The sequence below is a fragment of the Lontra canadensis genome, unplaced genomic scaffold (genome assembly GCF_010015895.1).
Source record: "Lontra canadensis isolate GAN:19392208 unplaced genomic scaffold, GSC_riverotter_1.0 scaffold174, whole genome shotgun sequence".
Taxonomy (NCBI): Eukaryota; Metazoa; Chordata; class Mammalia; order Carnivora; family Mustelidae; genus Lontra; species Lontra canadensis.
The window spans coordinates 1,448,159-1,473,370 of NW_022631168.1; the positions used below are offsets into that span (position 1 = coordinate 1,448,159).

Consider the following 25,212-nt stretch of genomic DNA (forward strand, 5'->3'; position numbering starts at 1 on the left):
CCAGCTATAAAAGAGCTGAAATGATTTAATCGGTGGAAAGGCATGAGAAAAATACAAGTATACCTGAGGCTTAGCTACGTTAGTAAGGCTGTCTTATTTGATCCTGCATCTGTACCTAACCATAAACACGGTTTGAAGATTGGTTGTTTTGAATAATTGGGAATAACCTTTTAAAAATGAGGACGAGTTCATACCAAGTGTTAAGAGGCGCTTACCCATCGCTGGGGGCGGGGTCTGAGGGAGCGTAGTCCCAGTCCTCCTCTTCGGCAGCAATATAGTGCACCCAAGTTTTGGGGTGCTTCTTGGCAACTGAGCGGATTTGCATGAGAGGAAAGGAGTTGTCGTCATCAAAGCTAATCACATCCATGTCAGAGTCATAAAGATCTTCATCATAATTTTCCTCTTCCTTATTTTTCATCCGTAGTTGGGGCTCCTCTGGGCAGCTATCTACTTTGACATAAGCTTCCATACCACCTGGGATCAGACAAACCCAACAATGTCAGATTCCTATAAGACTTGCCTTAACTTCTACAACTTTGTTGTCTCTCACCGGGCCTTCAGCACCCTCTCCTAAGTGTTCCCTTCCCCACACCAATAGCCTTGTCTTGCCACTCTCCCATAGCTGCTACTTTCGGGTTATGATCTTTGCACTCACCACTTCCCTTCTGCCTGATTCTCCTCCATTCTATGTTTTATCCCCTTTTTAATACTCACTCATTTGCTCTTATAATATGTATGAATATATTCCTTCTGGAATTGGCTCTGAACCTATCACCCTTCAGTTCCCTAATTATAACTTGAGAAACTATATTTTCAGCATTTGGATGCCTAGGTCAGACCAGCTCCCCATTCTGCCAGTTGCTTAATGATTTCTGTATGTACTCCACTGATGGTTTATTAGGAAAAATGTCATAGTACATATAAATTTTAAGACATTCCAAGCTCATAAAAACATGAAAAGGTACAACTTAACAGTTAAGGAAATGTATGTTATATATATACATATATATACATATATATTTTGAAAGATTTTATTTATTTGAGAGAGAGACAGTGAAAGAGAGCATGAGAGAGGTGAAAGTCAGAGGGAGAGGCAGACTCCCTGTGGAGCTGAGAGCCTGATGCAGGCCTTGATCCCGGGACTCCAGGATCATGACCCAAGCCAATGGCACTTGCTTAACCAACTGAGCCACCCAGGCGCCCAATATGTTATATATTTTAAGAGCATGTCTGCCTGTGACTAGTTGCAAGCCCTACAGCAAGTCTACTCAAAAATCTCAATTTCACCTTTGGCTTTATACTATGTGGAGAGTAATAATTCCCACCCAAGCTATGCTATAGGGCTATTTTGAAAATCGATACTAATGCAGACCTTACTAGATGATGGGGAATATGGTAGATTTCAGGAGAGGCAAGCAACTAGTCTGGGGTTCATGTGGCTTTAAACATCATTCATTCTAGATCTAAAAATGTCTGTGGTCCAATAGGATAAAGCATTTTTCTGAAAAATGAGGATTAAAATCAGTGGGAAAAAGTCAAAATAATAAAACATTAAGTAAACTCCTCAAACTAGGTAACGACCAACCTGCATCCAAGTAAATGAGCTATTCCTCTGTGACTTTAGGATCAACTTCCTTTGTCCTCTAACATCTTGTCAAAAGCTTCATAAATATTATACAACAGATGAGGAAAGAGGCCCCTACTCTTCATCACTATGGAGAACTATAAACAAGGCAACGTTGCTCATAGACCATAAGGGGAAAATAGTGGAGGCAGAGCCAGATCAAATCTCTTTTCCAAGGCAAGGAATTTGAAGACTGATAGAACAAACAAGTGCTGTTACACATGACGTTTTCCTCCAACAACCCTCATGGGCCACCGCAGAGGAGAAGATGAAGAGGGATGTTAGAATGAGCCAACATAAAGAGTTAGCAGAGTAAATACACAAGAAGGAAAATGGGGGTGGGGTGATCGTGTTACATGAATTTTCAGTCTGTAGCTACAAATGAGGTCACATTAACAACAGTTTGAGGCTGTATTATTGCCCTAACTTGCTTAGACAGGACCTCTACTCCTGTGCAAAGTCCTCATGAAGAAGTCTGAAAGGCTCACAGGGTGTTTCACGTATGCTCACCAACTTCCACTCCCACACTGCTTTTCCCAGGGTCCGCTATCCCTGACAGGTTCTGTATTTCCCATGTCTCTCACCTCCTTCCAGGTAGTGCTGGGGTGCCTCCGTGTTCACTAGTAGTCTGGAGTTTCACGATGCTGCAATATCCTCTTGTCTTTGCTATTCATTGCTCTGGGCATCACTACCATCATAGTCATTTAAACTAAAAATTCCCCAGTACTACTAACACTCAAGCCCTCTTACATTCAAGGTACAGTAGACAGTAAAAGAAGAGCTTAATATTTATAATACTCATTTTCAAGATCAACAGATATTACCATGTTGGTGGGAAGGGATATGACAAAACAGTAGAAACTGGCCGAGGTCCATCAGGAATGTCTGAGCAGTTAGGAAAGTTAACGGTGAGATCTCCAAGGAGGCCTGACGATGGTTTCTCACAAGAAATGTGTGACCTTCAAGAAAAATTGAGTGCACTTCAGGGGTGGTGCCCATTCCAATCACATGCCAATAAATTGATCTCTTGTGACATCCAGTCAGACCTATAACATAGGAATAAGACAGTTATGGTCAAGAAGTAGAGAACTTGAAATGGAAAACACGTCTCTAGGATAGGATGGACAAACTGACCTTCAAATTTTATTACTGACTGGAACCCAACTTTCCAAGGATGCTAGGGTACTGCCCAACTAAAGCTCTTGCCAAGGTCTTTTGCCCTTGGCCTCTGTGCCAACACCTCTCTGGGTTTTTCCCCCTATTGTTTGGATAGCTCCTTCTTTTGCCTCCTTTCCTGACCTTTCATCAAATGATGGATCACCTAGGACTCAGCCCAAGGTTTATTCTCATTAATAAATATTTTCTGTTTGAATAATATCAAAATTACGCAAGTGAGAGTTATTCTTCTCACCACTCTCACTTCTTAAGTCCAGTCTGACACTAATTATGGCAATATAATTAATACTAATATTTACTGAGCACTTGCTTTAGATCAAGCACTGTTCAAATGATTTTATAAGTTTTAACTTTCTAACTCATTCATCTCCAGTAACTACATGGATGTAGAAACTATTGTTATCAGGAGAGGAAACTGATGCCTGGAAAGGTTAGTTAACTTGCTTAAATTGGAACCCAAGCAGCTGTATGTTTAGATCTCACCCCGTTAACTACTAGGGCACAGCTGTCTCATATTTTGGCTCCTGATGCTTTCAAATATACATATTTTTCACCATCATTACTACCTGCACCATCTTAATTCAAACTAGCTACCATTATCTGTTGTTTGTCTCAAGTCCAAACTTTCTAGTAAGGCCTAGAAATCCCTGAATGGTATAGCCATTTGAATTCTCGTGCCTTTGTATGGGACCTGTTTCTTCCAATGGAAGCTTTAACATCTTTTCTTTGTTCTCTGAAATTCCACAATCATAATTCTGTGTGGGGATCTTTTTTTATTTATCCTTCTGGGAAATTTGAATATGAAGACTCAAATATTTTCATCCTTAACACTTCTTTCATTTCTTTGGTTTTTAAAATCTGTTTTAAAGTGTATTCCAAGGGTGCCTGGGTGGCTCAGTGGGTTAAGCCTCTGCCTTCAGCTCAGGTCATGATCCCAGGGTCCTGGGATTGATCCCCACATCGGGCTCTCTGCTCAGCAGGGAGCCTGCTTCTCCCTCTCTCTCTGCCTCTCTGCCTAGTGATCTCTCTCTCTCTGTCAAATAAATAAATGAAATCTTAAAAAAAGTGTATCGCAAATCTTGTTTTACTTTCTGGGAGATTTTCTCTATTCTAACTACCTTCTATTGAGTTTGTATCTTTTTTTTTAAGATTTTTTAAAATTTATTTGACAGACAGAGATCACAAGGAGGCAGAGAGGCAGGCAGAGAGAGAGGAAGGGAAGCAGCCTCACTGCTGAGCAGAGAGCCTGATGCGGGGCTCGATCCTGAGATCATGACCTGAGCCGAAGGCAGAGGCTTTAACCCACTGAGGCACCCAGGCACCCCTTGAGTTTGTATCTTGACAATCATATTCCTAACTTTTGTGAGCACACTCTTGGTTTGATTCTTTTTCACAGAATCAAATTATTACTTGATTGATGTAGTATCTTCTTGAATCTTGATGAAAATACTAAGTAGACCTTTCGACAAGTTCTCATCTAAGTATTTCTTGTTTTCTTCTGGGATTATGATTATTTTTTGTTTATCTTTGCATATCCCTGTTATTTTTCAGGTTTCCCCTAAGTATTTGTTCAGCCTTGCTGTCCACATACATTTAAGTAAAAGAAAAGAGAAATCTGTGAGCTCTGTATTCACGGGCAGGCCTTCGTGTTTAGGTGACTGGAAGAGGAATCTGCCACTTCAGTTTAAGACCCCACCAGATGCCCAAATTCAGTGGGCTTTCCTCTGGGACACAGAGTTGTCTGAAGAGACGCAGAGAAGAAAGTTCTCATAGTAAATGCAAATTATTTATTTAAAGATTTTATTTATTTCAGAGAGAGGGCGAGAGAGCGTGCATGGAGGAAAGGGTGGGGGAGGGAAAGGACTTCAAGCAGACTCACTGTTGAGGGCCGTGCACAAAGCAGGGCTCCATCCCATGACCCTGAGATCATGACCTGAGCTGAAACCAAGGGTCAGATGCTTCACCGACGGCGCCACCTAGATGCCCTGACCCTGCAGCTTCTGGAGCAGGTGAGTACGTACCTGGCAGAGACCTGTTTATGTAGCCATTGACTGTATGCATTTCACGCCGGGCCTGAGCAGATGCCGGATCTGAAGACTCGTTTGTTTCGGAGTGCCAGCTTTTCCCTGATGAGAGAGGAGGCAAAGACAGGGCCAGTTAACTGTCTGTCTCATGAGTCACCCTCCCTCTCTCCTTCCCTCCCATGGGGCAAAGACTGCTCCCAGCTTAAGCATTTTTGTTAGCACAGTAGGCATGGATGACTTGCGCTCCAAGTCAGTAAGAGAAAGGCAGAGGACAATTACCAAAAGGCAGACATTTCTTGCTCAAACGGATTATCTCTCCCTATATTTGTCCACGACAGTAGATGGGAAGAGATGGTGGCAAACGATAACGAGAAGGGAGAATATTGGTTAGTTGGTGCCATGAGGACTTCATTCAATTCATTCACAGAGTCATTTAAAAGGAAGCAAATGAAAATCATCTTAGAAAAGGGCTCTCAGTCCGTGTCCAAATTACTTCACTCAGGTTGTAGTAATGAAAACTCAAGAACATGAAAGCTTTCCAACCTCTTCCCTGAAACGAGTAACAGTGAAAGCGCTGTAAATATTATTATTGGACAGCTGTTTCCCTGAACTTGGCCCTTGGTGTAAACGGCTGACAGCGAATGCTGAAGGTTTCTGAAGCACCCAGCCAAACACATCTACTGAGCGCTACTGAGGGCTAGGCCCTGAGGACAGAGACTGTGTCTTCTCTGCTTACAATTTAGCTTGACTAGGGAAACTGACAATTATAACAGAGTGAAGAACCATGTAACAGAGATTAGAACAGGCTAATACAGACACAGAGAGGGGAAGGGACTTCACTTTACTTGAAGGGAAAGGGATATAAAATCAAACAAGCAGGCCGTGATGGTTTTGTGTGATAAGGAGGAAACTCCAGGTGCTATGGGAACATATAAAGAGGCTTCTAACCCAGACCGGAAAGAGAAGGGAACACTTCATTTTCCAGGCAGAGGTAACAGCATGAATGAGCAGCACACGGCATATTTCAGTGTGACACAAAATGTGCCCCAGGTGGCTGGGGCCTGAGCGGAGAGGCAGGGAGAGCAGCACAGTGAAGCGAGACAGGTCATCAGGAGTGGAGTGTCAGGGGACGCGAAAAGACAGGGGGACTCGTCAGGAGAGGGATGATGGGGTCCTCAATTCCAAACAGGCAGTGTGGGAGGAAAAGATGGGACAGGAGGAGGTGGCAGAAGCTCTGCACCACATCATGTTCTAAGTTACTTAACTTAAATCACTTAATCCCCACCACTGTGCTACGAAGAAAGGACTATTATTTCAGTTTTCAATGTGAGGACACTGACACACAGAGAGGTTTAAGTGACACGGTGCAATGCTGCCTGCCAGGAGCAGAGGGGTGGAGGAAACGGGAAACTGCTGTCTAAAGAAGATACACTTTCGGTACTTTTTTAAAGATTTATTTAAATTTTTAGAGGGGGGAGGGGCAGAGACAAGGGAGAGAAAGAATCCTCAAGCAGACACCCTGCTGAGCGTGGAGCAGGACATGGGGCTCAATCCCAAGACCCTGAGATCATGACAAAGCCAAGAGTGGGTGCTCAACCGGCTACACCCCTCAGGTGCTCCCAAACTTTCCATTTCAAGATGAGCCAGTTCCAGTAAGATCCCACCTCACACCCATCAGAAGGGCTAAAACTAACCAGTCAGGAAACGACAGGTGTTGGTGAGGATGCGGAGAAAGGGGGGCCCTCCTGCACTGTTGGTGGGAACGCAAGCTGGTGCAGCTACTCTGGAAAACAGCATGGAGGCTCCTCAAAAAGTCGAAAATAGAGCTGCCCTATGACCCAGCAACGGGATATCGGACCTTGTGTTTATTGCAGCATTACCTACAAAAGCCAAGACACAGATGCAGCCCGAGCGTCCATCGACAGGCAGATGGATACGTATAAGGAAGGGCATGAGCCCAGCCCGTTATCCAGCTCCTCCATCTTCTTACCGGACAGCTCCCAATGGAACGCAGGCTGTGCTTTTTCTTGAAACTCAGTTTCATCCCCATCTGCTTCATTCCTGAACAGTAGTTTCTGATCTTACTTTATAATCACTTCCTCTGGACAACAGCAGCCCTTATTCTCCAACACCAGATTAAATTAACATAATTAACATATCCTACTTTTTTAGGAGCCCCAAGTTCAGACTGCAGGTCACTAACCTTCATCAAACACAGCAAAAAGCAGTACAAATTCAGGCAAGTCCTGTGTCCTCTCTCTGGCCAGACTCCCTGAAAAAGAAGTGAGAACATTCACCTTCTTTTGAGAACCCTATCATGGGAAATCAACACTAGAAGATGTCACTTCACCTATTGCTTTGTCTCTTGGGTTAACCCTAACCCTGTTAACCTGACCACAGTATTGCTTCTTTGGTGTCAGGTGTCCTATACCAGTTCTTCTAAAACTATTTGGGGTAAATGACTTTTTTGCACTTCAGATTTGTTGCAGAACGGTACTTATATAAAATATAAGAAAAATGAATCACTCAGAAAATGAAATTAAACAAACATGCAAAATACAAGCTCATATAATCATATGTCATATATATATGCATGTGTTCAGAACAAATATAAAAGAGAAAGATTACAAAAACTGTAAATACTGTTCAAGGCAAGTATGTATATAGGCAATTAAATATAGAAAATTTCTATTATGCTTTTAACTTTTTTTACTTTTGCAAAGTATTATGACCAAAATAACAATAATCAATATTAAACACCTATAATCACACTTTAAGTGAACACCATGTATACCAACATGCTTTAATTATTGAATTTGTTGGTTGTCTTCATTTGATTGGGAAATTTTCATTGCAGGTTTACTTTAAGCAGGAAGAGTTTTGTTTATGATGTTCTCCTTTTTTCTTGTACTCTTGACACTTTGAAAGTAAGTCTTTGATTGGATGAAGAAAGTAACTCACCTATACAAATTTAAATTGCAGGTAAAGCTGTCTGAAAACATTTGGATTCTTTTTATTTTATTTTTAAAATCACCAAACAGTGAAACTGACTCTTACTTTTGGTGTGTGAACCTATGGGTCTTTTTTTTTTTAAGATTTTATTTATTTATTTGACAGACAGAGATCACAAGCCCTCAGAGAGGCAGGCCGAGAGAGAGGAAGGGAAGCAGCCTCTCTGCTGAGCAGAGCCTGATGCGAGGCTCTGCCCCAGGACCCTGAGATCAGGACCCGGGCCAAAGGCAGAGGCTGAACCCACCGAGCCACCCAGGCGCCCCAAGCCTATGGATCTTAACACGAAACCACCAACCATCAGGACACAGGACAGTTCCAACATCCCTAACCGTAACCCTTGGCAACCACTGATCTGTTTCCCATTGCAATATATTTGTATTTTTGAGATTGTCATATAAATGGAACCACACAATATATACCCTTTTGAGATTGGCTTTTTTACTCAGTATAGTGCCTTAGAGATTCATCCATTTTGTTGCCTGTATCAGTAAAATTCAGAAACTATCTACCCGGAGATGGTGTAGATTCCCACAGGTTAACCTGGAAGCTTTTTGAACACTGTCCTTGTTTTTTGTTTTATGAAATCTTCATTACATAGGTGTAATTGCTTAAATCATTAGCCATTGGCGACTGAGCTCAATATTCAGCCCCTCTCTCCTTTCCCCTTGTGAGAGAGGGGTGGGGGGCTGGGGCCAAGTGTGACTGAAAATTCTAGCCCTCTAATCACTTTGTTGACTCTACCGGTGATCAGCCCCCATCCTTAGGTGTAGAGGCCAAAAATCACCTCAGTAACATAACAAAAGACATTGTTACTGTCCTCGTCACAGAAAATCTCAAGGGTTTTAGAAGCTCTACCAGGAAGGAGATGAAAGCCAAATATATATTTTATTTAAATCACAACATTACACTGCCAAACTGTACTCCAGAGTGGCTATACCATTGTGAATCCCCAGCAAGAATGTATGAGACTTCCTGTTGGTCTGCATTCTTAACAGCATACTTAACAATTTTTAAATTATCACATTAGGTATTCTAATATATTTGTAGCAATATTTCATTGTGGTTTTAATATGCATTTTCCTAATGGCCAATGATACTGGACATCTTTTCATGTATTTGGCACTTGTATATCTTCTTTGGTGAATTATCTATTCAAATATTTTGTCCATTTACCTTTTTAAGCATTTTTTAAAAAGATTTTATTTATTTATGACAGAGAGAAACATAGCAAGAGAGGGAACACAAGCACGGGGGAGGGTGAGCAGGGAGCCTGATACGGGGCTGTATCCAAGGAATCTGGGATCATGACCTGAGCCTAAAGCAGATACTTAACGACTGAGCCACCCAGTCACTCCTATTTTGTCCATTTAAAAAAATTGTTTTTTTTTCCTTATTATTGAGATTTGAGAACACGTTTTATATATAATACATACACATATAATACACATGTATAATACGTATATAAAACAAAAAATATCTTCATTATTGTGAACATATTTTTTATATATATCACATCAGTCCTTAGCCAGATACGTGATTGGCAAATATTTCCTCCCAGTCTAAAGCTTGTCCCTTCATTCTCTTAAAAGTGTTTTTTCATTACAAAAGCAAAAATTACTAGTGTTGATGAAATCACATATATCAATTTTTTCTTTTAGGAATTGTGTGATGTTTTCTCAGAACCCTTCTCTTAACCCCAGGTCATGAAGATATTCTACTATGTTTCCTAAAAGTGTTACGGCTGTATATATCACATTTAGAGCTATAACTCATTTTGAGTTACTCTTTGTATAACTATAAGGTCTAAGATCATTGCACCATTTGTTGACAAGATGCCTCCTTTGAGTTATTTTTGTACCAGATCAATTGGGCTTATTTGTGGGGACCTATTTCTGGACTTTTATTCTATTTCACTGATCTATAGGTCTATTCTGCTAACACATGCTATGATTACTGCAGCTTTAGAGTAAATTGTAAAATTGAGTAAGATTATTACTCCAAATTTATTCTTTTGCAAAATCATTTTAGCAAATCTAGTACTTTTGCCTTCTCATATAAATTTCAGAATCAGCTTGTTTGTGACCACAAAAAAAGCTTCCTGAAAATCTACAGACTGGGGAGAACTGAGATCTTTACTATGTTGAATCTTATAGCACACAAACAGTATGTCTCTCTGATTTCTTTTACTTTGTAGTTTTCACCATACAGACAATGTACATGTTTTGTTAGATACCTAAACTTTCAATTTTTGGAGCTATTGTAAACATTCCTTCTTACATTCTGGTTTCCAGTTATTCATTGACAGTATGTAAAACACACATTTTTAAAATTTTTATTTTCATTCAAGTTAGTTAACATATAGTGTAATACTAGTTTCAGGTGTACAGTAGAGTGATTCAGCCGTTCCATACTGCACCCAGTGCTCACCGCAAGTGTCCTCCTTCATCCCCACCACCTATGTAACATTCTCCCACTGAACCTCCCCTCTGGTAACCATCACTGAGTTCTCTATAGTTAAGAGTCTGTTTCTTCATTTACCTCTCTGTTTCTTTTTTTTTTTTCCATTTGTTCATTTGTTTTGTTTCTTAAGTTTCATGAGTGAAATCATATGGTATTTGTCTTTCTCTGACTTATTTCACTTAGCATTATACCCTCTAGTGCCATCACTGTCGTTGAAAATAGCAAACGTTCATTCTTTTTTATGGCTGAGTAATATTCCATCATATAATAATATTCCTACACACACACACACACATACCCCACATCACAACTTTTTTATCCATTCATCAGTCAATGAATGAATGGCCCCTTTCCATAATTTGGCTATAGTAGATAACACTGCTATAAACACTGGGGTCCATGTATGTCTTTGAATCTGTATTTTTGTATCCTTTGGGTAAATACCCAATAGTGCAATTGCTGGGTTGTAGGGTAGTTCTATGTTTACCTTCTTGAGGACCTTCCACCCTATTTTCCAGAGTGGCTGCACCAGTTTGCATTCCCACGAACAGTGCAAGAAGGTCCCCCTTTCTCCACATCCTCACCAACACCCTGTGATGTTGTTACTTTTGGCCATTCTGACAGGTGTGAGGTGGTATCTCTTTGTGGTTTTGATTTGTATTTCCCACCACCTGTATTTCCCACCTGGTGATGAGTGATGCTGAGCACCTTTTGACATACTTGTTCATCATTTCTATATCTTTTTTCCCCCCAGAAATATCTATTTACATCCTTTGCCCATTTGGGGAATACTGAAGGGCAATAAAAACAGAAATTCCCTGCCAGTTTGGTGGTACTTTAAATTCTGATGCCTTTCCTGATCTGTTTGTTCTATTTGATTTTTAGGATTCTCAAATGGCTGGGCTATGCATTTTGTCAAGGTTCTATAGTTGAGCTCAATGGGAGATAAAGGCATTATGTTTCTTCCATCTTATCCAGACTAAAAAGTTTTACTTTTTAAAAAATTGATTTTATTGATTTTATTTTTTTAATAAGGATTTGATTTTTAAGTAACCTTTATACCCAATGTGGGGCTCAAGCTTAGAACCCCAAGACCAAGAGTTGCATGCTCCACTGCCTGAGCCAGCCAGATGCCTCTCTGTTGACTTTTTAAGTCAATCTTCTGCCAATTAATTCTTTTGATTTTAAATTTATTTGTTTATATTTTATATGTAAACATGTTTTGATTATTTATTTATTTATTTACTCACTCACTCACTCACCCCACTTCTAGTGCAGAGCCCAACATGGGGCTTGACCTCATGACCCTGAGATCAAGACCCGAGCTGAGATCAAGAGTTGGAAGCTTGGGGCATCTGGGTGGTTCAGTCAGTGAAGCATACACCTTTGGCTCAGGTCATGATCCCAGGGTCCTGGGATTGAGCCCCACGCTGGGCTCTCTGCTCAGCAGGGAGACTGCTTTTCCTTCTCCCTTTGCCCCTCCCCCTGGTTTGTGCTCTCTCTCTTTCTCTCTCAAAAAAACAAATAAAATCTTTTAAATAAAAACATGCTTCGGGGCACCTGGGTGGCTCAGTGGTTAAGCCTCTGCCTTCAGCTCAGGTCATGATCTCAGGGTCCTGGGATCGAGTCCCACATCGGGCTCTCTGCTCTGCAGGGAGCCTGCTTCCTCCTCTCTCTCTCTCTGCCCACTTGTGATCTCTCTCTGTCAAATAAATAAAATCTTTAAAAAAAAATAAAATAAAATAAAAACATGGTTCACACATCACATATTACCATGGAAATGCAAATTAAGGCAATTTGATACCACTACATACCTATGAGAATGGCCAAATTCCAAACCACTGGCAACACCAAAAGCTGGTGAGGGTGAGGAACAGCAGGAAGTCTCATTCATGCGAAATGATAGAGCTACCTTGGAAAAGAGGTTGGCGGTTTCTTGCAAAAGAAAGCATACTCTTGCCATAGGATCCAGCAGCTGTGTTCCTTGGCATTTACCCGAAGAGCCTGAGAACTATGTGTGCATACAAATCTGCACATGGATATTTACAGCAGATTTATTCATAACTGTTTAAAACTCGGAAGCAAGCGAGATGTCCTTCACTGTGCATGGATAAACTGTGGTCCATGCAGACAACAGAACATTACTCAGTGCTAAAAAGAAAAACACTATCAGGCCATGAAGAGACATGGAGAAAGCCTAAATGCATTACTAAGTGGAAGAAATCAATATGAAAAGGCTATGTACTGTATAATTTCAACTATTTGACACTCTGGAAGAGGCAAAACTATTGATAAGATAATTTAAAAACTCAGTGGTTGCTAGGGAGTGGGGCAGGAAAGAATGAAGAGGTGGGACACAGAGGATTTTTAGAATAGGGAAACTATTCTGTATGATACTATAACGGTAGATACGTGTCATTCTACATTTGTCCAAACCTGTAGCCTGTAAACCAACAAGAGTGAACCCTCGTGCACAGTAGGACTTCGGGCGATAATGCTACATCACTGTGGGCTCACCAGTTGTAAGAAGCATACCGCTCTGGCACAGGATGCTGACAGTGGGGGAGGCTGTGGGTGGGGTGCGGACAGGTGGTATTTGAGAATTCTCTCCTTTCTGCCCAGTTTTCCTGTAAACCTAAAACTACTCTAAAAACTACTCTAAAACAAAGTCCATTTAAAAGGAAAAAGACTTCTGGGTACCCTCTAGCTCCCATCGTGAAAAGACCCTGTGGAAAACTCCAACTGTTTGAGTTTTCCAAGCCTAGGTGCCAGACATGTGAATAAACGTTCATTCAGGATGACCTTGGCTCCAGCTCTGTCTGACTACAGCCTCATCAGAAACCCTTAGACAAGAGTACTGCACACCCAGCTGCCATTCTGAGAGGTAGAACGGCTCATACGGAGTCTCCAGTCTGGCCAGGGCTCTGGTGCCTCTTCCTGCTCTTCTCTTCCTCTTCCAAAGCCAAGGCTTCAAGGCAGGGACTAGAAAGCCCTGGGAAGAGTCTAAAGGGCCAGGGCATTTGGGGGCACCTGGGGGACTCAGTCGCTTAAGTGTCCGACTCTTGATTTCAGCTCAGGTCATGATCTCATGGGTCCTGCTTGAGGATTTTTCCCTCTCCCTCTGCCCCCCCTCCACATGCGTGTGCCTGTTCTCTCTTCAATAAATAAATACACAAACAATAAATAACTGGCTAGAGCATTAAAAAAAAATCCTGAGATAGACCACCAAGTAAACATACTCCCAAATTCCGTGAGAGACCCACAAAAACCACGAGAAATGATAAATGATGATTGTAATTTTTAGCCACTAAATTGTGGGGACATGCACTAATAGTTAAAGGAGAAACAAAAGTCCTGTGAAACTGATTTCACTATTAAAAACTTAGAATTCAAGAAAATTCTGCAATGTTTACTTTCCTAATTTAGTGTATACTCTTAAACTATAAAATAAAAACACGTTTAATGAAAAAATGTTAAAAGATTTTATTTAGGGGCACCTGGGTGGCTCAGTGGGTTAAAGCCTCTGCCTTCGGCTCAGGTCATGATCCCAGGGTCCTGTGATGGAGCCCTGCATCAGGCTCTCTGCTCGGCAGGGAGCCTGCTTCCCTCTCTCTCTCTCTTTCTCTCTCTCTGCCTGCCTCTCTGCCTACTTGTAATCTCTGTCAAATAAATAAATAAAACCTTTTAAAAAAACATTTTATTTATCTGATAGAGAGAGAGAGACAGCCTGAGCATAAGGAGAGGCAGAGGCAGAGGGAAAAGCAGTCTCCGCACTGAGCAGGGAGCCCGATGTGGGGCTCCATCCTAAGACCCCAGGATCATGACCTGAGCTGAAGGCAGACGCTTAACCGACTGAGCCACCCAGGTGCCCGAGGGTTAATTAAATTTAAGATGATTTTTAGAACAAGTTACAAATGTTTACTCTTCTCCGATTTTTTTTTTTTAAAGTAGGCTCCACACCCAGCACAGAGCCCAGTGCAGAGCTCAGTGTGGGGCTCGAATTCACAACTCTGAGATTAAGACCTGAGCTGAAATCAACAGTTGGACTTAACCGACTAAGCCACCCAGGCGCCCTGCTTTTCTACAAGTTTTAAATGCTTTTGGGATACAGAAGACACAGATGGATGTGTTTATCTCCAGAAAGCTTTCAGGGAACTTAACAGAAAATTTACAAAAGGAACTACTGAGACAGTCCATAGAATGTAATATTTTCTTTCCATGGGCATGTTGCTAAGGAATAGAAACCTCTTTTAGATGAAAACGCAGATGCTTTAATAATTGACCCTTCCCTGCTTATTTCATCTGAGTCCTACCCTCTCTCACACTGACCTTCTTTGCAAACCAGCAGGGCTCCAATGAGGCCTGAATTCAGGTCTTTCACCAGGTCCACATGAGAAAAATATGAGTAGGTGAGACATGGCGGATCAGAGGCCATTGGAGCGTTCTCTTTCAGGACCTGCCAGACATAAGTATGGCTTTCACCAGGAATGACTTTATCATCTTCCTTCTCCTTTTGGCTGGTCTGATCCTCATATTCAGCACCTAAAGCAAGAAGAGATAACACTGTCCTTTCCATATGCATTGTTCACTCAAGGAAATATAGCAAGTTTATTGTTACCAGTAGATTCTACACAAGAAATAGACTTTCTGCAACTTAATTTGGAAGACTATCAAGCAGCCTCATATATCCCGCAGAAGTTGTAGACCACTAATGCAAACGTGAGGGGTTGAGTGGTTCTCACTGTGACCTCCAGGTTCTAACCAATAATACTACTTCTATCATTGCATCTTTTTACCTAGTTCATATCAATTCAACTCAACAGACATACATTGGTTATGTACTTTGTCCCTGACTCTTTAATGAGCACTGGTGAAGGTCACAGAAAGATGAGATACAGAGATTTTCAAGTGTTTTTTAGAGAGGGGAAGGGGAGTGAGGGCAGAGGGACTGGGAAAAAGAGAATCTTAAGCAGACTCCACACCTCACACAGAGGCTGACATGGGGCTCCGCCTCACAATCTTGAGATCATGATCTGAGCCAAAATGTAGAGTCTGACGCTTAACCAACTGAGTGACCCAGGTGGCCATTTTTAGAAATGTTTTAAACTTGGCTCTTCTCTGGAGGAGGAGACCACATCAGGGGCAGATATTTTCTGGCTGTCTCATGCTTAGTGATGTTAAAATTAACCCATGGATTAGTTTGATACCTCGATTCTAAATTGAGCACTATCTGTGTTCACTGTTAATGAAGTGTCTTTGCTTCTAGGTGATTTCAGTGGACAGAAGTAGAGAATATTTAAAAGAAATGACATAATGCCTTATGCTTCTACTGAAACACTTTTCTAGCAACTTCACCATAACTTCCCAGGTTTATAATGGTCTCTGGAGTTGCAGAGCAGCCCAAAGCACTGAGAGGGCTCTTCGTTTATACCTTATCTTATCCCATCACATCTATACATCTGAGAGCGGGACCTCATCAACAGAGCAGTACAGGAGACCCCTGCACTGCCCCTACTCTGCCTTTACTTTTACTGCAGACTTTCAGCCCCCAAAGGCCACCTCCAAAGTACAGGTGGGTAGTCCCCACTCTAAAGTGAGCCTCTCCGGCGTATAGGGACACCCTCTTCAGTGTGCACTAGATACTACTGGCTTCATCTAGAAGCAACATCAGACCAACAGCTGCGCTTGCCAGAGAGCTGAAGACATTTTTAAAAACCTGAGTTGGCCCCTGGAGATGGAGTGTGTGGTTAAGGTGCCTGTGTGATCATGGGCTGCTATTAAATTCTAGAGAGCAGATATATTTGGATAGAGAGGAAGGGAGCCTGAGGGGTTACATAAAGGGATTCAACTATATAATGTTTAATTTCTTAAAGCAAAGATGGCGAAATTTTAAGATTTGGCAAAGAGATGGGCACCTGGGTGGTGCAGTTGTTTAAGTGTCCAACTCTTGGTTTCGGCTCAGGTCATGATCTCAGGATCAGGGGATGAAGTCCTACAATGGGCTCTGTGCTCTTTCTAATAAATAAACAAATCTTTAAAGAAAAAAAACAAGATTTGGCAAAGTGAGGTGATGGTTACGTGTTTGTGTGCTATATTATTTTCTGTACCTTTCTTTGTTCGAAGCATTTCATTAAGAAATGAATATCCTTTTTCCTAATGGTAGGATCTGGAAAGAGGTGGGGGAGGTCTGATAAGAGGCCAACAATGTGTAAAGCTGTCTTGGGGTGAGGATGGCCAGGTAGCACTGAGGTGATGTATTATGAACTTAGTGAGTGCACCATTCGCTAGCTGTAAGACCTTTATCCCTGAGATGACAGGAGAATAGGAGGGCATTTGACTCACCTTCAGAAGCTTTCCAATAGGATACACCAACAGCATGAAGACTGACAGGATGAGAAGCCATGTTCTTAAGTATGATGACCACTGTGTCATAAACCTCAGCTCGGATGGTAGGACCCAGCAGACCTGTGAGAATGAGATGCCCCCTAAAGGTTACTTTGAGAGTGGTACTCCAGAAAACCTGCTATTATGAAAGTGATGGCCAAAGTCACAGTGGAAAAACATGCACCTGTGATTACTGATAAAAAGCAGTAATTGACCGAATAAATGCATAAGCTGCTATCACCACCTCAGTGTCATGGTTGTTGTAAGGATAGATTTCTGGTAATTCACTCAATGCATCCATTCATTCAACTCATAGTTGAGTTCCTATTATATTCTAGGAAATGCCCTAAGCACTGGAGATGCAGTAGTGAACAAGACAGATCATGGAAATTACAATCTGGAGAATGTAATTAAGCACATAAAGAAATAAACAAATATTCTGATTGTTGTAAACGCTATAAAAGATGGTGGTGTGCTAGAAAGTTATGAAGCAGAAGATGGAATCCTTTAAACATAGTGGTCAGGAAGGGCATCTTTGAGGAGGTGGCATTTGAGCAGTGATCGGACTAATTGAAAAGAAGCAAGATTTTTAAATATCTAGTAGAATAATATCCAAAGCAGATAAAACAAATGGAAAAGTCCTGAGACAGGAATAATCTCGACATAGTTGAGTAACGTGTGAATGAGCAGGGGAATAGCAGAAAATAAGGTTATAAAGGCAGGCAGGGAACATAACATGTAGGACTTTGTAAGCCACAGGAGTTTACATGCATTTGGAACTTACAAGAAGAAAGCAGACTTGGGACTCATTTTAGATGAAGAGTCAACAAGACTTGCTGACGGACTGGAAGTTACAGAGCAGCCAGGAGAATTCCTGAGGTTTGGGTTTGTGCAACTGGGTGCTAGTCAGGCCACGATTCAGAATAGTAAGAAAATCAAGACTTCTGACTTATGGACACATTAAGTATAAGATGCCTACAAATAATTTATTGAATGAAGTAGATTCAAAGGGACAAAAATATGAAAGAGATTTATTTTTCATAGATTCTGTGTTATGCGGAGGAGCACCTGGGTGGCTCAGTCAGTTAAATGTCTGCCTCTGGCTCAGGTGATGATCTCGGAGTCCTGGGATCGAGGCCTGCATTGGGCTCTCCACTCAGTGGGGGAGTCTGTTTCTCCGTCTCCCTCTGCACTGCCCCCTGCTTGTACTCTCTCTCTTCGTGTCAAATAAAATCTTTTAATATAAATAAAATCTTTATATATGTATATATAAATAAAGATTTTATTTATTTATTTGACAGACAGAGATCACAAGCAGAGAGGCAGCCAGAGAGAGAGGAGGAGGAAGCAGGCTCCCCACGGAGCAGAGAGCCCAAAGTGGGGCTCAATCCCAGGACCCTGGGATCATGACCTGATCCAAAGGCAGAGGCTTTAACCCACTGAGCCACCCAGGTGCCCCAATAAATAAAATCTTAAAAAAAAAACCCTGTGTTAAGTGGAGTTTCCCCTCTTGCACTTTGAACAATCCCAAATTTTTTCCAGTAACCACCACATATTAGCAGTATCATATCAGTCCAGTGATACTAGTCTAACTTAATATCAAACATTTGGTGTGTCCTGAAATTTAAGGGTCCGTCCCTCCTCCAGCTTTCTTATCTTCTTGTCCTAATCTGCCTCTCCCACTCACCTTACTGCCTCCTGACCTTTGAAGCTTGGAGCTAGTGAGAAAAGGATGGGAGTACAAAAAGAGGCACGAAGACAAGATGTTTCTTGGAAAGAAGAGTGATAATGTGGCTTTGTTAGTGCCTGGTTGTGGGATGTGCCAAAATTCTGTCTCTTTCTTTCTTAGGGCACTTGTATGAGTTCTTTGGAGACTCTCCCCTTCCCAACCATCCCTTCTCCAGCTGTCCCTAGTCTCTCTCTTGCCACTTTCTCCTTCTGGCAATACAATCAGAGACGTTTTCTATTGGGGTCACCTAGCCCTGGCAGGAAGACCTCTCAGACAGGATCTTCTTCTTCTTCTTCTTCTTTTTATAAAAATTTCATTTATTATTTTGACAGACAAAGATCACAAGTAGGCAGAGAGGCAGGCAGAGTGGGGGGGGAGCAGGCTCCCCGCTGAGCAGAGAGCCTGATGTGGGGCTCAATCCCAGGACCCTGGGATCATGACCTGAGCCGAAGGCAGAGGCTTTAACTCACTGAGCCACCCAGGCGCCCCATCAGACGGGGTCTTCTTTTTTTTTTTTTTAAGATTTTATTTATTTATTTGACAGACAGAGATCACAGGTAGGCAGAGAGGCAGGCAGAGAGAGAGGAGGAAGCAGGCTCCTTGCTGAGCAGAGCCCGATGTGGGACTCGATCCCAGGACCCTGAGATCATGACCTGAGCCGAAGGCAGAGGCTTTAACCCTCTGAGCCACTCGGGCACCCCCAGACGGGGTCTTCTTGAGACAAATCTTGTTCTATGACCTTCCTCATCTCACACTGCTATAACCTACTTTCCTTATTATGCCATCAGGGGAAGTTCTTCCAAGTCTCTGACCTTGAATGTTTTTTTCAGATAAAAAGCAGGAAGTAGTCAGAGTCTTATGAGTTCCACAGGTCTTATGTCAAAACTTCTACGTGGTTCTCTTAAAGCTTCCCTCACTACAGCTTGGCATGAGGGTGAAACCTCCCTCCCACTATGGGGAGGCAAACATACAAATCACCAAATATGGTTAACAAAGAAATCCTCAAATCTAAATTATTTCATAAGTGCCTTGCCGCCTTTTACTTAGGCTTGAGGTGCAAGATGGGCTGAGGGTTGCAGGACCAATTTGGGGCCACCACCTGAACAAATTTTAATTCATATTCTAGTTAGTTAACATATAGTAGAATATTGGTTTCAGGAGTAGGAGCACCTGGGTGGGTTGCTTGGTTAAGCGTATGACTCTTGATGTCGGTTTAGGTCATGATCTCAGGGTCTTGAGATTAAGCCCTGCATCAGGCTCTGTGTTGGGTGTGGAGCCTGGGAGTCTCTCTGCTCTACTTCCTCCTTCTCCTTCTCTAAATACATATATATACACATATGTACATTTATAAAAATATGCATGTGTGTATATATATATATAAATATAAACATACACATACACACACACGTACATACATATGGATACTGGTTTCAGGAGTAGCATTCAGTGATTCGTCACTTCTATACAATATCCAGTGCTCATAATAACATGTGTCCTTCTTAATATCCACCACCAATCTAGCCTGTTCTCTATTGTTAAGAGTCTCTCATGGTTTGTTTCCACCTCAATAAAATTTACTTCCTTTTTCTTACTCCAAAATTTCAAACTGGGTAAAACTAACCTTTTATAATATTTTAAAATAATCTCTACACCCAACGTAGGGCTTGAACTCACAACCCCAGGATCAAGAGTCACATGCTCTACTGACTGAGCCAGCTAGCTGCTCCTAGTCTCTCTTTAGAATTTGGGGATATTTATCACCTATAATTCTCCAAAATAATTCTCAGGTAGGAGATGTCTCATTCTGATATCCTGTTACATGCTTATTTGACATCTGAGAGGACGTATCAAGTAAGCAGTCTGAACTGAAGATCTAAACCTGGGAGTTACTGGCATAGAGATGTCTTAAAATTGGGAGACTGGGTAAGATCAGCTAGTGATCGAAGGTAAAGAGAAGACAGAACAAACCCAGGTCCAAGACCCAGAGCACTCCGACATCCAGAGAACAAGCAGAGGAGGAAAGCCCAGCAAAGAGACAGACTCTTCAGTCAGTATTTCCCCAACAGGTGGTAGTAAGGGAGGCCTGGGGAATCCTTGCTCGAGCATCAGATACTCAGTTCCATAATAAACAGTCAATATTGTTTATATTACCCATCCACGGTGGCCTGGGTTTGGCAATGTTGAAAAGGTCATCTGTAAACTCTACAAACACAGTCTTTTTGTACATGACTGATGTGTTGAATGGCAAAGAACTTGGCACCCTAGGAGAAAACCTGTGTGAAGAAAGGGAAAAGTCATTCATTTTGGTGGACCCTGTTTGAACCCACTTTTCAGCAGCTGGAAGTAAAGCTTCCATCCCACCCTCCTCTACTGTTAACAAGGCAAACTGGAAACTATATAAATCCCTACTATAGACGGGTTCCCAACATTTCCCCCTCTCTCTACCTGACAAGTGGTCATTATACTTAAGAACATGGCTTCTCATCCTGTCAATGTCCATGCTGCTGGCCCAGGTTTGAATCCTGAGTATACCCGTCACTAGTTGTGAGACTTTGCATTCAATTTTCCTTTACCCCTGAGATGACAGAACAGGAGGACACTTGACTCACCTTCAAAATGAAAAACTCTGTGCTAGGACAGAATATTTAAAATGAGTACATCTGAAAACATATCCAGAATATATACAGAATTCTCAAAAATAACAAGACAAAAACAGCGCAATTTCAAAATGGGCCAAACTCTGAACAGACAGTTCATCAAAGGAAATACAGGAACAGCCAGTTACACATGCAAAGGTGCTCAGAATCTTTAGTCATCAGAGAAATGCAAATTAAACCTGCAGTGAGACTGGTTTAGGTTGGTGTAGGTCATGCTAAGACCTACCACAGATTGTGCTAAGATGAAAACACTGATACATTAGGTGCCATATGATAAAATAAATCACAAATCATGCATGTTAGTTCAACTGATCCCCCTTTCATTCTCCATTTAATATCCAACCTTTGCTTTGTAGTAACACCAGGAAGGAAAGAGCGGCTGGTCCTTCAGAGCAGAATGGGGGATGTGTACATGAAACCTAGTGGGTGGGTTCTCCTTACATTGTGGTTTGTATGGCAACGTTTGTTTTGGTAAATAGGATAGAAACGGGTAAGAAGAGAGTAGAGGGCCTCATTATAAAAAGACACGCGGATGCATTTCAGTGCCCCAGGTGGTCTGAACTGCTGAGCCAGTAACCCTGTGCATTCTCTGCCTGGTTACTGCCAAGTGTCAGGGTCTAGAATCCCACGGTGGACAGCAAGCTCAGGCACCACCCAGCCAGCCCCTTCCAGTTTCTGGATAAGGACAAGGTTCCAGGAACCTGGATGAATGGCCAGACAGGGACCCCCACCCTTACTACTTGGTGTCAAACCCATTTCCTGGTCCTCTGCATAAATTTTGGGTCTGCAAACCAATGCTTTTTCAGTCTGACTGATGTCAGAAACAATTAAGTTTTCATTTGCATGTCTCCTCTCAACATTTGTAGACTTGGTTGTAATTCCAACAAGGGCAGTTTCCATCTGTCACTCCCCTGAAGCCTAGTGCACTCATCTCAGAGCTCAGCTTGGGGCGAAGGTGTCAGGGGGCTCTAATTAGTGTGGTAAAACACATAAAACATAAAATTCACTCTTCAACATGTTGAAGTATATAGTTCAGTGGTACTAAGTACAACCATCACCACCATCTAGCTCTGTAACTCTTACCTTGCAAAACTGAAACTCAATACCCATTAAACAATAACTTGTCCTTCTCCATTCCCCTCAGCCTCTGAAACCACCATTCTGTTTTCTGTTGCCATGATTTTGACCATTCTAGGGACCTCATATAAGTGCGATTATAAGTTACTTGTCTTTTTGTGACTGGTTTAATGTCCTTAAGATTGATCCATGTTGTAGCAGGTGTCAAAATTCTCTTCCTTTTTAAGGCTGAATAACATTGCATTGTATGAATAGACCACATGTTGTTTATCCGTTCGTCCATAGACAGACACTTGGGTTGCTTCCACATTTTAGCTATTGAGAATAATGCTGCTGTGAACAGGGTTATACACATATCTCTTCAAGATCCTGCTTTCAATTGTTTTGAGTAAATACCCAGAAATGGAATTAATGGATTATATGGTGATTTTCAAAAAGTTTTTAAGAGTCACCATCCTCTTTTTCACAGGGGCACCACCATTTTATATTCCAACCAACAGTGCAGAAGTGTTCCAATGCGTCTACATCCTCACCAACACTTATTTTCTGGTTTTCTTTGTATGATAGCCATTCTAATGGGTGAGAGATTCTATCTCTTTGTGGTTTTAATTTGTATTTCCCTAGGTGAGTTTGAGCATCTTTTCATGTGCTTATTGGCCATTTGTATACATTCTTTGGAGAAATGTCTATTCAAGTCTGGTTTGTCCATTTCTTTTTTTTTTATAAGATTTTATTTATCTACTTGACAGAGATCACAAGTAGACAGAGAGGCAGGCAGAAAGAGAGAGGAGGAAGCGGGCTCCCCACTGAGCAGAGAGCCCTATGCGGGGCTCGATCCCAGGACCCTAGGACCATGACCTGAGCTGAAGGCAGAGGCTCAACCCACTGAGTCACCCAGGCGCCCCGTTTTGTCCATTTCTGAATTAGGTTGTCTGCTTACTTTTTCTTTTTAAGATTTTATTTTTTAAGTGATCTCTACTCCCAACATGGGGCTTGAACTCACAACCCTGAGACCAAGAGTCCCATGCTCCACTGATTGAGCCAGTCAGGCACCTCTTTCTTATTGAGTTTTAAGGAGTTCTCCATATACAGGTTTCCCCTGCTATCCAAAAGTAGAACATGCCTATGAAACCTTTTGTAAACTGAAATGGCAGAAAACAAAGAAGAAAATTCCATTCTGTAAAAGGCACAATCCTCTTCAGATTTTTTTTTTTTAGTTAGTGAAAATAGATACTAAAGTAGGTAGTTTGTAAAAGCAAAGCATTGTAAAGCAAACTTTCAGATAGTGGGAGAAATGTGCATTTTGGATATTAATCTCTTAGTATTTTTAAAAAGATTTTATTAAAAAAATAAAAATAACGAAGATTTTATTTATTATATAAATAATGAACTTTTTTTTTAATAAATGGGGGAAGGGGTAGAGGGAGAGAATCTTCAAGCAGACTTTCTGCTGAGCATGAAGACCAATGTCAGTCTCACGACCCTGAGATCATGATTTGAGCTAAAATCAAGAATCCGATGCTCAACGAACTAAGCCACCCAGGAACCCCAAGAGTCCCTTTGACAGAATCATGAGTAGCCTGGATATGGCTAAGGAAGGAATCTCTGAGCTTGAAACTATGACCACAGGAGTTTAAAAGCAAAGAGAAAAAAACAGAGTGATGAAAACCAGATTAGAATATCCAAGCACTGTGGGACAACTACAAAAGTTGTAATACATACGATGGAATAGCAGAAGAAAAAGAAAGAAAGGAAGGAACAGAAGTAGTATTTGAAGCAATAATGAGAATTTCCCCAAATTAATGTCATTCACCAACATACAGATCTAGCAAGCTCAGAGGACACCATGCAGGACAAATGCCCTCCAAAACTATTTATTTCTAGGCATATCATATTCAAACTTCAGAAAATCAAAGGTAAATAAAACATCTTGAAAGAATCCACAGGGAAAACACCTTACCCAAAGAGGAACAAAGGAAAGAATTACATACAACTTCTCCTCAGAAACCATGCAAGCAAGAAAAGAGTAGAGTGTTGCATATCTAAAGTGTTGGGAGGAAGAAAAACAACAACCAACCTCGAATTCTCTAACCTGCAAAATTATCTTTCAACAGTGATGGAGAAATAACAACTCCCACACAGACAAAAATGGAGGGAATTTGCTGCCAGTAGAGCTGTCTTACAAGAAATATTACAGCAAACTACACAGAGAGAGGGAAATTAAAATTAAAATTAAGAACTCAGATCTACATAAAGAAAGGAAGAGCATCAAAGAATGAAAAAGTGGAGAGTATCCACCACAAAAAAGGCACCAAGCCTCAGTCACTGCAACTCCAACCCCGCCAGAATGGACATATGAATGGAGGAGCCACGGTGGAGCCTGCTCGTGGACATGACATCACAGACTCACCAAAGCTGCTCCAGCGACTGCTGCTGGAGTGTCCACCTTGACAGCCACAGAGACGAGCACTGAGCCCCTGATATGTCACAACAGCCCAAGGAAACGATTCAGATACTTAGCGAGCCTCGATAAGTACCTATAAACTTCCTGCATGCCTGCACACATGCACAAAGAGTAAAAAAGCAGACATCCTTTTCTTTTTTCTTTCATTTGTGTGCTTAAAAAGCTACAAAATCACTCAAGGAAGCACAGATGTTCTCATTATTCGAACAATGTTTGCTGGAAAGAATGTTTTTTATCTGCGTTGTTTTTGGACATTCCGTGACAGCTGTGAATCTGTGACAAAGCCGCCGCCCAAGGTCAGTGGACCACGTCAGCAGGACACCGTGGGGGACTCCCAAGAACTTAGGACGCGCCGAGGTGCTTCCCAGTGGAAGCGCAGCTAGGAACCCAGAGACCTCTTTGGAGAGGCACAGGGTGACCCTCCAGCCACTGAAAGCACCTTTGCACCTATGTATCAAGCTGACCCATCTGTAAATAAAGCTCAGGTTTTTTCCTCCACTAGCAGCTGGTCATCAGGGCTCCCCTACGCGACCCTGGGTATGATCTGAAGTAGAGGTACAAATCTTCACATTGTACGTTAATGCCACCAGAGAGCATCGACCCTG

At 41.7% G+C, this 25,212-nt stretch overlaps 1 protein-coding gene across 5 annotated transcripts in view; it reads right to left on the reverse strand.

Moving 5' to 3' along the window:
- F8 (coagulation factor VIII) overlaps positions 1-25,212 on the reverse strand; it is a 110,355-nt gene that overhangs the window by 74,948 nt on the left and 10,195 nt on the right. For 4 of the 5 annotated variants that reach the window (XM_032846394.1, XM_032846395.1, XM_032846393.1 and 1 more), the window contains exons 2-8: positions 20,561-20,682; positions 16,639-16,761; positions 14,626-14,838; positions 7,028-7,096; positions 4,822-4,926; positions 2,449-2,670; positions 216-474 (exon numbers count right to left, since the gene is read on the reverse strand). In XM_032846394.1, the coding sequence (XP_032702285.1) occupies positions 216-474; positions 2,449-2,670; positions 4,822-4,926; positions 7,028-7,096; positions 14,626-14,838; positions 16,639-16,761; positions 20,561-20,682 (1,113 nt within the window). Of the gene's footprint in view, positions 1-215; positions 475-2,448; positions 2,671-4,821; positions 4,927-7,027; positions 7,097-14,625; positions 14,839-16,638; positions 16,762-20,560; positions 20,683-24,553; positions 24,590-25,212 lie in introns of those variants that run through there. The other variant, XM_032846396.1, reaches the window with a different exon arrangement.